Below are 14,661 nucleotides of genomic sequence, written 5' to 3' on the forward strand. Positions count from 1 at the left end.
TTCCACCATGAAAAACTCATTCTTCAGTCTGCAAATGTTGTCTCCCATTAAAATGGAAATAGCTGTGAATCATGTCTGACTGGGTGTATCATATCGTTACCTGAGAACACATTGTGATGGGGTGTCAGGAAAGGTCTGGAAAAAATGGGTGAAAGGGTAAGGTTGCCCAAGGAGGAAGCAGACTTAACAGGGCATCTTGCAGGCAAAGGCAGCTGGACAGAGATCGTTAATTCGACTTGCTATCACTTGAAAGTAAACTGCTCAAAACTAAGAACGACCATGAAATATATCCATCGTTTCCCCCCAGCCACCCTGCTAAGGAACTTCTTGGCTCATCCTGGCCAATGATGGTAGCTCCTGAATGGAGAAGAAAGCAACAGGAGACCCACCGCATCTTCAGGGAGATGGCCTGGTGGTCTAAGCTGGCCTGGAGAGTGAGAGCTCTGCATTCCAGTTTGAGGGTTTTCCTCTGACTCTCTGTGTGGCCTTTAGCCAGACTCCAAACAGCTTTAGTTTCTTTGTATGTCAAACCAAGATAAATACCTAACTTCCCATCTCTCTGGGGCATGGTAAGGCTTTGTCGCTGCCACTTTCATTGACATGTGTCCAAAGACCATAAGAAGAAAGCTTTTGAAAAGTTTGAAGGCTAATTATGTTTACTAGCAACATTCTCATTATGACATTGGGGCTTAATGTATTAGTAGCCAGAAAGAAGAATGTATCAGGAGCATGGGAAAACAGAGAACACAGTACTTCACCCAGAGAAGCAGTGTGTTTGTAGTGGAAGAGAAACGCAAAAGGGGTTTTGGGGATAGGGTGCAAGGCAGAGAAGTCTACAATTGGTACCAGATGCCATCAGAAGCTAACGACCTGACAAACACCGTCCTCATAAAAAAAAAAAAATTCCTTAAAAAGGAAGCAAATGGAAATATAAGCTAGTGAAAGAATTTGCAGCAGCTGCCCTAAAACCATTTCTCACTTCATAAACAGGTCTGGGTTTGATGCTTTCTCTTTTTTTTTTTGTCTTGGTCTTATTTCATGCCACTTTCCCCCTCTTCTAAGATCCCCTGTCCTGTTCGGCCTCCCTTGCTGCCAGTGCTGATGGACTCCTCACACAGGTAGTCATAGCAACCGAAGTTAACGGAACACCATCTTGATGGAAGGAGGCTCATTCAGAGTATTTGTTTTGGGTCTTATCTCAGCACGTATTTGTCCTCAGTGATGACACTGAGGATGAATTGGATGGAGTCATGGAGTCACTGGAAATTAGCATGTGCTATTTCACATTAATTTCCTGGCAGTGAGCTGACATGAACCAGAACTGTTAATGACTCTCTGTTTTCCAGTCCTCTCTGCTTAACACACTGAAGAGATATTACATCTTATGCATATCAAGGGTATGTAGTATCTGTGGAACTTGGAGATGTTTAGCATCACTAATGAGAGGTCCCCATCTCATTCCATGAAGGATGGTCAGGTTTCAGATTCCTTATGCCACTAGGCTGAATGAAGGCTCAGAGACAAAGCTTTATTTCCTATATTGCAGACCTGATTAGCAGTGTTGAATTTGAAGAATCCATCTCCCCCAACTCATACCCTTCATCAGGCTCTGTGTAGTGAGTCTGAGGAAATACTACACGATCCTGGAGAATAATCAGGGTTTACAGGAGAAAAACGTCTACTGCATACCACTCAACTCCAGTTCCTCCATCCTATACCTGATAAGCATGGGTGAAAAAAAATGAGAATGTCATTGACATAGTTCAAATCCCATGGGTACAAGATCAGAGGCAGCAACTTTAGCATATTCAAATCAAATCCATACTTCTTGGACTAGTGCTTTTTAAATCAATTCTCAATTATTTCAAGTGCAATTCAATGACATTTTATTTTCCACTTTTTTATACTGTTGCCCAGTTACTTGATAAAAGTATTTGGCCTCTAACAGAATTCAAGAGCAAATAAAACAAACGAATGATGACGAGCTTCACAGAAGTCATTTTGATTAAGATTTACCACCACTGGCAAAAACATCATGAGCAAGAAAGTGTAAAAAGTATCATGCTGTTTTCCCACACTAGACTATGACTTCTTTAAGGGCATACTTATTTTATCCCAATACTGAGACCAATGTGCTAAGTGCTTGGGAAATGTTTATGAATGAACAAAGCAGTAGGGCAAGACGGTGGAATCACTGTTTGATAATGATTTTTTTAACTTCGTATCCCCATCTATCACTATAAAATTTAACAAATTTACCATTTTGATAGCTATTGACTTACTTTGGTGTCTATGACATGAAAATATTTAATTCAGCAAACATTTGTTGCATCTCCCACAATGAGGTGTACGGTAAATACAAAAGTGGGTAGAAGTCAGTATTTGTCTTCAAGGAGATCATAGTCTAGTTGGGAGATTCAGCAGCATTTAGGAGACACTTGTGTACCCATTGCCTTGTGGATCAAAGAATGGATGAATTAACTAAAAACTGTGGCAATAATACAGATAGAGTAAAAGAAATGTTAGAAAAGTTATTTTTTAAATTTCCCTTTAAGATTCAAAGAAGGAAGCTATCTGGAGGGGCTTCTTGGAGTGGGAAGGCCTTTTAAAAGGTTCAGTAAATTGAGCAAAGGTACAGACATGGGAAAACCAAAACATGTGGGTGACTCACAGAAAACAGGCCATTGAATGTGGCATGTGGGCCATTTACAGTGGAGCAGTAGAGAGAATGAACCTAGGAACAGTGGCTGTGTATGGGCACACACCGTTATCGTCCTCATCTCATGGGGGAAGGACTTGAAACCCTGGGGAATAAATAACTCAACCATATCACACAGGTAGTAAATGGTGAAGCCAGGATTCAAATTCACACAACCTGGGGGCAGTGCTCTAAATTTTAATCTCTGTGGCTCTGCCTTGATAAAAGAGTAGCCATCTTTTGAATCTGTTACATCCCTGATGCTGTCATGATCCTGACAAGATCCCCTCAAACCTCAGGGAGTTTAACTGTCTCTCCTATTCCTATATGACTAGCTTTAGAGACCCAGACAGCAGTTCTCTGATGAGGTAATGTCCTAGAAGCATCTACCACATTAGGCATGTGGTAGGGGCTTGATATGTGTGAGTTTTTTCTTCTTTCTGTCATGGGCTCAATTTCTGATTTGTTGTTCAGTCGCTCAGTCGTGTCCAACTCTTTGTGATCCTGTGGACTGCAGCACACCTGGTTTCCCTGTCCTCCACTATCTCCTGGAGTTTGCTCAATCTCATGTGCATTGAGTCAGTGATGCCATCCAACCATCCAATCCTCTGTCACCCTCTTCTCCTGCCCTCAGTCTTTCCCAGCATCATCTTTTCCAATGAGTCAGCTCTTTGCATCAAGCTGCCAAAGTATTGGAGCTTTAGCTATAGCATCAGTCCTTCCAATGAGTATTCACAAGTTGATTTCCTTTAGGATTAATTGGTTTGACCTCCTTGCTATCCAAGGGACTCTCAAGACTCTTCCCCAGCACCATAGTTTGAAAGCATCAATTCTTCAGCATGAGACTTCTTTATGGTCCAACTCTCACATCTATAAATGACTACTGGAAAAACCATAGCTTTGACTATATGGACCTTTGTTGGCAAAGTGATGTCTCTGCTTTTTAATATGCTGTCTAGATTTGTCATAGCTTTTCTTCCAAGCCAGTGTTGATATTCAGTGGTATATGTGTGCATCTGTGCTAAGTAACTTCAGTCATGTCCAACTCTTTGTGACCCTATGGACTGTAGCCTGCCAGGCTCCTCTGTCCATGGAATTCTCCAGGCAAGAATACTAGAGTAGGTTGTCATGCCCTTCTCCAGGGAGTCTTCCTAACCCAAGGATTGAACCCATGTCTCTTAAAAACTCCTGTATTGGCAGGCAGCTTCTTTACCACTAGTGCCACAAGACTGCTATATTCAAAATGTATAACCATCAAGGTCCTACTGTATAGCACATAGAACTCTGCTCAGTGTTATTTGGCAGCCTGGATGGGAGGGGATTTGGGGGAGACTGGATACATGTATATGTATGGCTGAGTCCCTTCACTCCTCACCTGAACTATCACAACGTTGGCTGTTAATTGTTGTTAAATGTTGGCTGTTAATACTCCAAAACTAAATAAAAAGTTTAGAAAAATACTCCATTCCAATCAGTAAATAAATGTTGCCTTTTCTGCCAGCTCAAACACCTGTTCTACAGGGCCCCCTGAGACCAACCCATGATGGAAAAACAAAAAGGTTTCTGCCTGACACAACCAGGGGCCTCCAGAATTCACTCCTGATCTTTGCCCTGCATCTGTTCTGATTGTTTGGGTCTCAGAAGTACTGACTGTGAAATATTCTGAGGATTACCCTCTGATCTATTCATTTCTATGCCATCCAGAGCTCTGGGGACACTCTCCCCACCTGTCATCATCATTTTCTCTTCCTGGACGATCCATAGAAAGCTGGTTCATAATCGCTTGGTAGCTGATATTGTTCCTGTTTACTTTATGTTGCTGGGTTTCAGGTCACAAGAAGGAAGTGATGAGTTGAATGTAGGTTTTCAAGAAAGTGTTCTCTTTGGTTTAGAGACCCTTCTCAAAGGGAGAGGCAAAGCCTTTGCTGCTGCCTAGCAAGTCAATGTAAGATATTTCTGCTTCTGTCATCTCCAGCTGTGTCCATCGGCCCTGTGGGGAGCAGGGCAGCTGTGTGCCATTGCTGCTTGATCACGCGGATATGGTGAACTGTACCTCTGGTGGCCCGGGTCTCATGAAGTGCTCTATCACCTGTCAGAGGGGGTCTGCCCTTCAGGCCAGCAATGGGCAGTACCTCAGGCCCATGCAGGTGAGTTGGAAATCTGCGGTCATCAGGACCAAGCCCCTGGGGAGGGACAGTATGCATGCTCCTCCTCCTGGCTGGATGGGGGAAAGGCCTGTGTTTTTAAATCATCTGAAAGGAAAAATGAGGACTCTAACAATCAAGGAGAAGCATGGATTTATAGAAATGTAAGGTATATGCAGAAATATATAAGAAGTGTACGAAATTATGATCCTGACTTTTGGCTTCAAAACGAGAATGTTACAGTTTAGACCTGTCCAAAATTTGCAGGCAAGATAGGACGTAATCAGCCTTTTTGTGGTCCATTTTCTGCCTGTTCCCCCAAGTCCAACCCTCCTTATAAGAATACTGAAGGAAAAATTATGATTTTCTTTCTTCTGCTACTGAAGTAGGACTTATATCAAGATTCTAGTTTTGACTGAATTTTTTTCAGATTTTTGTAAGCTACCATGGCACCACTTCCAGGGTTTCAAGGTGTCTGAAGGTACTAGAATATATTAGTGAAGAGCATGGCTTGGGAGACAGACTTGGAATGAAATTTGACTCCTCTGTTTATTGTATAATTTTAGGTAAAGACAAGCAAAACATGCCAACCTCTTTAAGGTCGTTTCCAAATTTGTAAAATAGTTAGATCAGAAGTATTTATGTCCTTGGGCTGTTTTGATGACTGAGTAGAAATAATTCATAAGCTTCTATCAAAATGATAGGCACCTAGCTCTCTGCCAAGCTGCCATTATGATGACCATGATGATGTACTGTCGACTAAGAATTTTGTTTTCCCTCTTTCCTTTAGAAAGCTTTCCATATTCTACAGAGGAATTTGAAATTTGAGAACACATGAGCACAATATGATAGAGAGACAGGATGCATTAGGCAAAAGGTAAATGGTGCTTGAGAAGAATATGAGGGAGATGAGGGATGATGAAGAACGAGGGGAAGCATGATTGGTAGTCAGGTATCAATGGCTTGGAAGATTGGAATTGTTTTTCATCTGGTACCAGTTGACTGCTCAGCAGATTGTGGATCCATGGAGGAATTTCACTTGCTTAGACACAGAATTTAAAGATACAATCTTTTGTTTCAGATGGCTGAAAGAGACTTCTGTGTAGAAATACCGTTTTAACATACCTTGAAGCATCAGCTCCTTGGTTTGTGATGCTCTGGTCAGAAAAGCAGAACTCTTATCACCTACCTGTCCTTAACTCAGCTTACCTCATACTAGAAAAGAGATGGAAAGAAGGAAAAAGAGCAAAAACAATGTAGGAACTGAATGCATTTGTGTGCTAGGTAAAGAAGGAGAGAGAAGAAAAGATGGTGTTTGCAATTCATTAAAATTAGGAGCAAATTCAAAACAGAACAGTCAATACTTACTGGAGCCAGGAGAAAACCCGACAGTATATGCAGTGTTTCAGAGACATTCTTTAAGTGATCGCTGTGATTGGAGCCAGCCTTCTAGGCTGTGAGCATTGCAGTTGGGGCCAAGTTGGGAGAAGGAAGGTGGGAGCTCACCCTTTGCCAGTCATATGATGGAATCATCAAGCACAGCTCTCCAGCTGACTGCTCCCATCACCCGAGCCTGGCCCCACTAAAGAAATGATATGATCCCAGCTTGTGATCACAAGACAGCAGGGATATCTGCTTTTTGTTGACATAAGAACTGAAACTAACCAGAAAAGTGTGTCTGGCTTTGAATTGGGGCCTTCTGGCAGGCAACCTGGGAACATTGGGAAGGATGGAGGGGCAGCCAGGCAGGAGTGGGTGTCAGAGGTGACAGGTGCTTTCATCAGTCATTTTACCTTTGACTTTGGTGCCACTGTGGTCTCCTGATGGGATGCCGGCTGAGCCCCAGAATCTCCCTTCTCTCTTTTTGACTTTTGGTAACCTACTATGGTGACACTTTTCACCCAACAAGCCATGAATGTCCAGGTCTCTGAGTGCCTGCCCATCCTGTTCCTCTCACTCTGAAACTGTCTTCTCCTTGCTTCTGCTCTGCTGCTGGGAAGTCTTGCTCATCTTTCAAAGACCAGTTCCTGAGTCATCTACTATGTGAATCTCCCTGGAAACACTCTCCCTCCTACCCAAGATGGGCAATCCCTTCTCCAGCCTCTGTAGTGCTATCTCACCACCACAAAACAAGCATGCACATATGATGTTGCTGTTACTTAGTAGAACAGTTTATATTCTCTTTCTTCTTGGTCCGTGTTTTCTCCTTTATGATTTGTATTCTTTGCATTACATTCTCACAAATCATCATAGAAGGGAGTAAGATATAACCAAAGTGCATCTCCCACACTTTCCTTTTGAACTTCTTCTTCCTTATTATCTCTCTTTCTTCCTTCCGTTCTCCCCACTTCAGATGTTTTCTGATTCACTGCTTCAACCTGTGATGAGCTCTGCTGGTAGCTCCTTAAGGGTCTTGTTTATCCAAACTTGAAAGTACCTGGCCCTTCTAAGTGCTCAAAAAAAAGTCTCCTCATTTGTTTCTTGGTGATGAATTCTAGGACCCCCTACATAGACCATAGCCCCAAGGAAATGGCTGGAATCTCTTAGATTTAACTACAGGGTTTGGAAGATGCCTCATGTGCATTAATTCTCAGATGTTCTTAAAGACTAGGCACCATTCTCAGAGAATATGATTATGTTTATTATGTACCATTATCAGTCAGCTTATCAGTAAAGGTCCCAGCAGGAAACCGATGAATGCTCAAAGGGGGGCAATTTGAGGAACTTCAGTAAAGGGACTGCTGATAAAAGTGGGGGCAGGATCTAGGAAATGACAGAGATGGTCCAGAATCCCAGGGTGAAAGGGTAATATCCCCTCTAGACCTAAAGAGTTGACTGTAAGGGGCAGTTAGCAGAACCCATGAGAAAGAGTGCAGCAGGCGTGTGAAGAGCTCTGCCAAAGGCGGAGCCAGCCTACAGCGACCCAAGGGAGGGAGTAGAGAGAATCGACCCCCGACCTCCCTTGCTTCTCTGCCTCTTCCGTCTCCTACCAGTGCTACCCTGGGTGCTCCAGCAGACACAAGTCGAAAGCATGAAGCCCACAAGGGCCAGGGTCCCAGAGCACACAGCAGGGCAGAGTAGGGTGGAGAGCCACCTGGAGAAGCGTGTGAGGAGAGCCGAGAGTTGCGCTGGAGAAGCGTCTTCATTTAATGACTCCCTTATGCTCACATGCACCTTTCATCAGCAGCGTACCTGGGTATTGTGAAATTGCATATTAAGACAAGAGGGAGGGAGGCAAAATCATTTTGCCTGTTGTGAATATTTGTACAAATAATCATCAGGACTCTGCCAGATCCTGGGAACTATTTTGATAAGCCTTTTTGTGCGGCTTTGATAACAGAAAACTTTGTTTCTAGAAGAAAATTCTGCTCACATGTTCCTCTGGGCACTGGGACCGGGCTGTGAGCTGCCAACCCCTTGACTGTGGTGTCCCCGACGCATCTTTGGTGAACTACGCAAATTTCTCCTGCTTGGAGGGAACCAACTTTCTGAAACGCTGCTCTATCTCCTGTATCCCACCAGCCAAGCTTCAAGGTATTGTCTGTCCAAGCAGGAGTTATATGCAAGTTCTCTTCAGGTTCTCTCTCTTTGGTGGTGGTGGTGGGGGGGGGGGGGGGGGGTGATGGGAGTGAGGGGGCATACTTTGGGGATGTTTTCTTTACTCCAGTGAGCCTCCCACCTGACTCTGCTAAAGCACCTTCTTTTGACAAGCAAGAGGCAACACATCCCTTGTCTCAACCACTTGGAAGGATGCCCATAACTCAAGATCTCATTAATGAAAGAAATTGAGACCTTCCTATTTTTATTTGAGTTTATGTTCTCTGGAGTCAAGCCAACTAACAGTTTTCTGAGAGTATTAATAATTCAGATACCCTTTATCATGCACATTTTGAAATGTAATATTTACAACCCTTCTGTGAGTTAGGGGCCTTTAGTCCTATTTTAGCAATAAGAGCACAGTTATATGAGCTGTACTGCTAGGGAGAGATGAGAATGTGGTGGAACTTCTTCTGACCCCACATCTTTTTGTTGTTGTTGTTTAAGAGAGCGTGGGAATAGGCTATTTTATTTGTTTTTTTTTTTTTTTATTCATTTTGGCCACACCCTGAAGCACGTAGGTCTAGTTTCCCAACCAGGGATCGAACCCATGCCCCCTGCCTCGGAAACACAGATTCTTAACCACTGAATTGCCCAGGGAGGTCCCTCTGACCCCACATCTTGCTCTTCCTCGTGAACTTAGGTGTGCCCAGCAGTGACCCAGCAGACTTGTTATAAATGCAGATTCTTAGGCTCATGCTGACAGAGTCTGCTCTAGTAAACCTAAAGTGGGTTGGTAATACTACTCTATGGGGCATCCATAGATTGAACTTGGAGAAACTGCTGAGGCATATGGTGTATGGTATTCAAGTACAGAAGTTTGCATCAAACTGCAAGTTCAAACCCTGCCTCTGCCCTTACTAGCTTGGACAAATTACTTAAACTCAATTTCCTCATCTGCAAAATAGGGGATAATGATGGTATCTATTTCACAGGGTTGTTTGAGGTTTGACGTTTACACAAGTGATACGTGTAAAATGCTTAGAGCAGTGCCTGGCATGTAATGAGCCCTATAAAAGTGTCATCTAGTATTATTATAATCCTTTCCACAATACTGTCACGACTTTATTTTTATTATTTGTAGTGAGGAGTGAGGTAAGGATTTGGTCGGTAGCCCGTCTTTCATTCAGGTCAAGAACTAGCTTTCTGACCTCAATGCTACACGAGAGAGCACAATAGACACTCTGTGGGTAGAAAGATACAGGATAAACATTTGACTTGAAGTTTTCGAGAAGCTGCTCCACGAAAAATACTGTGACTTTCCAAGAATGACTGTCTGTTGACAGGTCTTCGTTCTTTCTGTTTGTTATTTTATTTTTGGACTCTCTGTTCTGAGTGTTCTGTGCTTCTCTTTCTTGGAGTTAGGACTGAGCCCATGGCTGACCTGTCTTGAAGATGGGCTCTGGTCTCTCCCTGAAGCTTACTGCAAGCTGGAGTGTGATGCTCCTCCTGTTATCCCGAATGCCAACCTGCTCCAGCCTCGCTGCCTCCAGGGGAACCATGACGTGGGCTCTACCTGCAGATATGAATGCAAACCGGGCTACTATGTGCTGGGAAGCACAGAGAATAAAGTCAGGAAGTAAGTTGGAACGTTCCTGGTCTTTGCCATTCTCTCTACCCTTGTACCTTGCTCCTGCTGTTTCACTTGCAAATCCAAGACCATTGTTTTGGAAATAACATTAAGACCTTCTGGGTTGTCCACTGTTTGTTGTGTTTGTTTTTCTATATAATCTCTCTTCGACTGCACAAGTGTGTTCCCCAGTCATGACAGGCAGGCTGGCCATATTTGCTTCCTGTAAAGATATGCTTTCCCATAGCAGATTCCAGAGTCTCATCTTGGTGTGTTTTAAAAGATTCTCTGCCCAAATTATTATTTTCCTTGAAAGTAAGTGTTAGGAGCTTCTTAAGTGGTAAACACGTCACCCAAATCCAACTCTGTCCTAGAACGTCATCATCAGGCCCATTGGAAGTTTAAAATTGTGGCTGTGGCAGAAATTGCCTAGGGTGGTCTCCAACTCAGATTCGTATTAGGTATGTGATGCTGGGAAGTTTCTCTGTCTCAGTCTCTCATCTGTAAAATGAGGATAATGATAATAATAATGTAGGAACTAAGTAAATTAATATGTATAAAATGAGTCAGTGAATTAATTTTTTTAATTTTAATTTTATTTTTGGCTGTGCTGGATCTTCAGCACTGTGCTCAGGCTTTCTCTAGTTGCAGCAAGTGGGGGATACTCTCTGTTGCAGTGACTTCTGTTGCAGAGCATGGGCTCAGTAGTTGAGGCTCATGGACTGTTGCTCTGGAGCATATGGAATCTTCCTGGACCAGGAATTGAACTCATGATTGGCAAGCAGATTCTTAACCACTGGACCACCAGGGAAATCTAGTAAATCAATTTTTAAAACATAGAACTCAATACATATTATCTATTACTATTGTAATTATAGTCTTTCTGGTTTATCCTTCCTGGACTTTGTGTGTATACATTCCTAGACCCAGAAATCAAGAGGACCTTTCTTCAAAATTCATGGTGGACCAGAAAGAATAAAAGCTTTGCTGCATAATTTAAGAGAAACTGTTTTGAAGACACTTGTGCTGGGGTTCAAATCCCAGTTATCACCCATTTTATTAGCTGAGTAACCTCAGGCAAGTTACTGAACTCTTTGGGTCTCTTCTCCTTTGTAAACTGGGCATAATGCCTGCATCAAAGTGCTCAGTTGAGGATTCAACAAGATAATACATATTCAGCCCCAATAGCTCAGCAGGCAAAGAATTTGCCTGCAATACAGGAGATGTGGGTTCAGTCCCTGGGTTGGAAAGATCCGATGGAGGAAGGCATGGCAACCCACTCCAGTATTCTTGCCTGGGAAATCCCATGGACAGAGGAACCTGGTGGGCTACATTCTATGGAGTTGGATACGACAGAGCTCACATGCAATACAATAATGTACAGCTCAGTGCCTGACTTGTGCTAAATGATCAATAAATTGTTTCAAAAAAAAAAAAGAAAGAAAGAAACATTTTCTGAACAAACAAAACAAGGAAAAAACTTTCAGAAGAAGAAACTCCTTGTACTCAGTAAATTGTAACTATTATTTTCCTACCATAGATTATGTCTTATTACTTATCTAGGACTTAGTTGAAAATCTGACCATAGTAGATATTCTTTTTAAAAAAAATTTTTTTTGAACTGACAAAATCCTAGCCATGGCATTACCAGTGATTCCAGAAGATATCAACTTCTACTGTAAACTAGAATTTTCTAAGGGAGCAGAAGAAAATCAGGAAGCTTACTTCCTGGCTTGCATTTGCCCTTCTCTAGTCTACATCCAGCCATCTCAGTACGGAATGGATTGAGTCTGGCTTCACCCAGAGCCTTTCACTCCTGAGAAAACCCAAGATAATATTTGGGGTGGGGGGGAGCCTCCTCCTCATTATCTCAGCCCAAGGCAAGAGCCAGACTAATTAGAACATGAATAATACTGATGAAAAATTCATGGGAAGCAGCATTCTGGTTCAGTGACTCTAGCAGGTACAGTCTACAGTTTTTGACAACCAAAAACATATTTGCATGTTCTGGTCATAGGGTCTGGATCAATTTGCATCAGCATACATTGACAGGCAGGGAGGACCCAGGTCATCTTCCAGTGAGAATGACATTACAACCAGCCCCGAAGGCTGTTGTTTTCTTGCTTTTTTATCTTTACTTCTTGCCTCCCTTCTCTCACACCTGCAGCCAACTCAGGGGTCTACAGAACAGTGCAATAAAGACTAGAGGGAGAGAGAACAGTCTTGGGACCAGGAGGAATTCAGGGCAGAGGGATTTTTCCTAGCTCTCCTGGCCCATGGCTGAGCTTTGCATTGGGAAGAGTGAGGCTGCATCCATATCTCCACCAGCTCCCCGCCCCAGCAGGGGCAAACAGGGGCCATTTGCTGGCATGACTTTCTTTTCTGGTTGAGAAACTGGAAGCTTACATCACAACGTCAGTATGGGTTTGAGCTTAAACATTTACATTTGCAAGCACCATCCTGAGGAGAGATTAAATTATTTACCACACTGTGTAAACTGATTTCAGCCTTAGTTTACACCTGTTTATATACGGCAGTAGATTGGTAATCAGAAGTTTGCAAGTCAGGAGTAAATCACTGTCACTTGCTGCTTGTGTTTACCCAACAAACTATGTCAGCCTTGTCCCTTGCTTGGAGCCCAGCGTTGTACTAATGGAGCCCTGAAATTCTTTCTAGGGCATGCAGGCAGGGGGAGAAGAGGCTGAGAGAAGTTGGCAGGGAAATCAGCTCAGACAGAGGGGGCACACGCTAGTCTTTTGCACTTCTTTGAGAAGTGGAAAAAGCCCCTTGATTGTCAAGTTCACCCCTTGTTCTCTACATGACCCCTGAACAAGGTACTCCACAATCATAGCCATGTGTCTCAGATTTTGCATTCTTAAGGTGAGGGGCAGTAATGACTTCTACCGAACAGTATTGTTTTGATGCCCAAAGTAGGTAATGTCCTGAAAGTGTTTTATAAACTATGAAGTTCAATACATGTGCTAGATATAACTTTTTGTTCATTTCTTTTTGGAAGAAGGAAACAACTACCAAAATATCAGCCAAGTACATTGCCTTCCTGCTTCTTCTCAAGTCTGTTGAATATTGTTTCAAGAGAGAAAAAGAGAAGCGCTGCGTCTGACTTTTCTCTTCCATCCAGCTTGTTTAAGTTTTGTCCCATTGCACTTGGAGGTTAGCGTGGAAGGCGCAGCTGCAGCTGGCACTTTCTCACGTGCGTGCTGTGTGTCAGCCTTGGGGTTAGGAGCAAAGACACCTGCAAGAGTAGGACCGAGGCTCTGGCCTCCAGGAGCACCCAGCCTCCATGCTCCCTGTTTCACGGGCATCATTTCTTGCAAGAGAGCATAGGAGTGGACACGGACCACAGTAGGCCCTTTCTCTTGGCCTTTGGATCCCTTGCCCCTTCTTTCTGGAATTTGAAGATGGCACTGTTCACACTGAAGCTAGTCCCTGAGGACAGGGAAATGCAATGGTTTGGCCTGGGTAGTGCACTCTGACCTTGAAGTCCTGAGTAGAGTCAGCATTACCCAAACCATATAAATTCTATAGGGGGAAAAACTGAGAAGGAGGTTAAGTGGATGTTAGGGTAACAAAAATTCAGTGAAACAAATGCCCATTATATGGTATAATCATAGACTGGTACAGACATATTGTGAAGTATCCTTCTAAACATTAAAGATGTTTAGAAGAATATTACAGACATGGGAAAACATTCACAATATGGTAAATGGATAAAAGCAAGAATATAATTATTATAAATGACACAATCCCTATTTTCCACATTAAGGGTATATTTTTAGCATTCTTTTTCAGTAGCTAGAAGTGATGATGATATTAACAGCCATAATCTTTATATAGGAGGTTTATAGGGAATATAGCTTTTATTTTTCTGCTGTTTATATATGCTAAATTTTCTAGACTTTAGAATGAGATAAATAGTTTAAAAATGAAGTGAGCTAGAAAGAGGGGATCATAGCCATTTGTGGAGGTAGAGAGTGATAAAAGGAGAACTAGCCACATCTTTCTAAACAGGCAAACCAAAGAGAGACCAGCAGTCCAAGATGGCATTATGACAGGGACTTGCCACTGGCACCTTGCTCCCAGACTCGTCTGTATTTTTTAAGTTGGAGTATAATCGCTTTACTCTGTTGTGTTAGCTTCTGCTGTGCAGTAATGTGAGTCAGCTCTAAGTATACATATATCACCTCCCTCCTGAGCCTCCCTCCCACCCCTCTCCATCCCACCCCTCTCCATCCCACCCCTCTAGATCATCACAGAGCACTGAGCTGAGCTTCCTGTGCTACCCAGCAGCTTCCCACTAGCTGTCTATTTCACAAGTGGCAGTGTGCATACGTCAGTACCACTCTCCCGATTCATCTCACCGCCCCCCAGTCCCCCTCATGTCACGTGTCCGTTCTCTGCATCTGCCTCTCTGTTCCTGCCCTGCAGATAGATTCATCTGTACCATTTCTCTAGATTCCACATATATACCTTAATATACAAGCACCATCTCTGTTCTTGAAGGCTGTCTCAGACCTCATCTCTTCCAGTCCTAAAACCTCTTCCCTGACTTTCAGCAGATCATCCTACTCCCAAAGTGCAAAGGTCTGCCCACAGGTGTGCCAGCCAAATGACACCTCCAAACAGGCTTTCCC

At 43.1% G+C, this 14,661-nt stretch overlaps 1 protein-coding gene across 1 annotated transcript in view; it reads left to right on the plus strand.

Annotated features, from left to right (window-relative positions):
* PAPPA2 (pappalysin 2) overlaps positions 1-14,661 on the plus strand; it is a 356,164-nt gene that overhangs the window by 253,075 nt on the left and 88,428 nt on the right. Inside the window, exons 16-18 of the mRNA XM_060396631.1 lie at positions 4,674-4,845; positions 8,199-8,376; positions 9,805-10,018. Coding sequence (XP_060252614.1) covers positions 4,674-4,845; positions 8,199-8,376; positions 9,805-10,018 — 564 coding nt within the window. The remainder of the gene's footprint in view (positions 1-4,673; positions 4,846-8,198; positions 8,377-9,804; positions 10,019-14,661) is intronic.

The sequence above is a fragment of the Ovis aries genome, chromosome 12, assembly GCF_016772045.2.
Source record: "Ovis aries strain OAR_USU_Benz2616 breed Rambouillet chromosome 12, ARS-UI_Ramb_v3.0, whole genome shotgun sequence".
In the NCBI taxonomy this organism is placed as follows: Eukaryota; Metazoa; Chordata; class Mammalia; order Artiodactyla; family Bovidae; genus Ovis; species Ovis aries.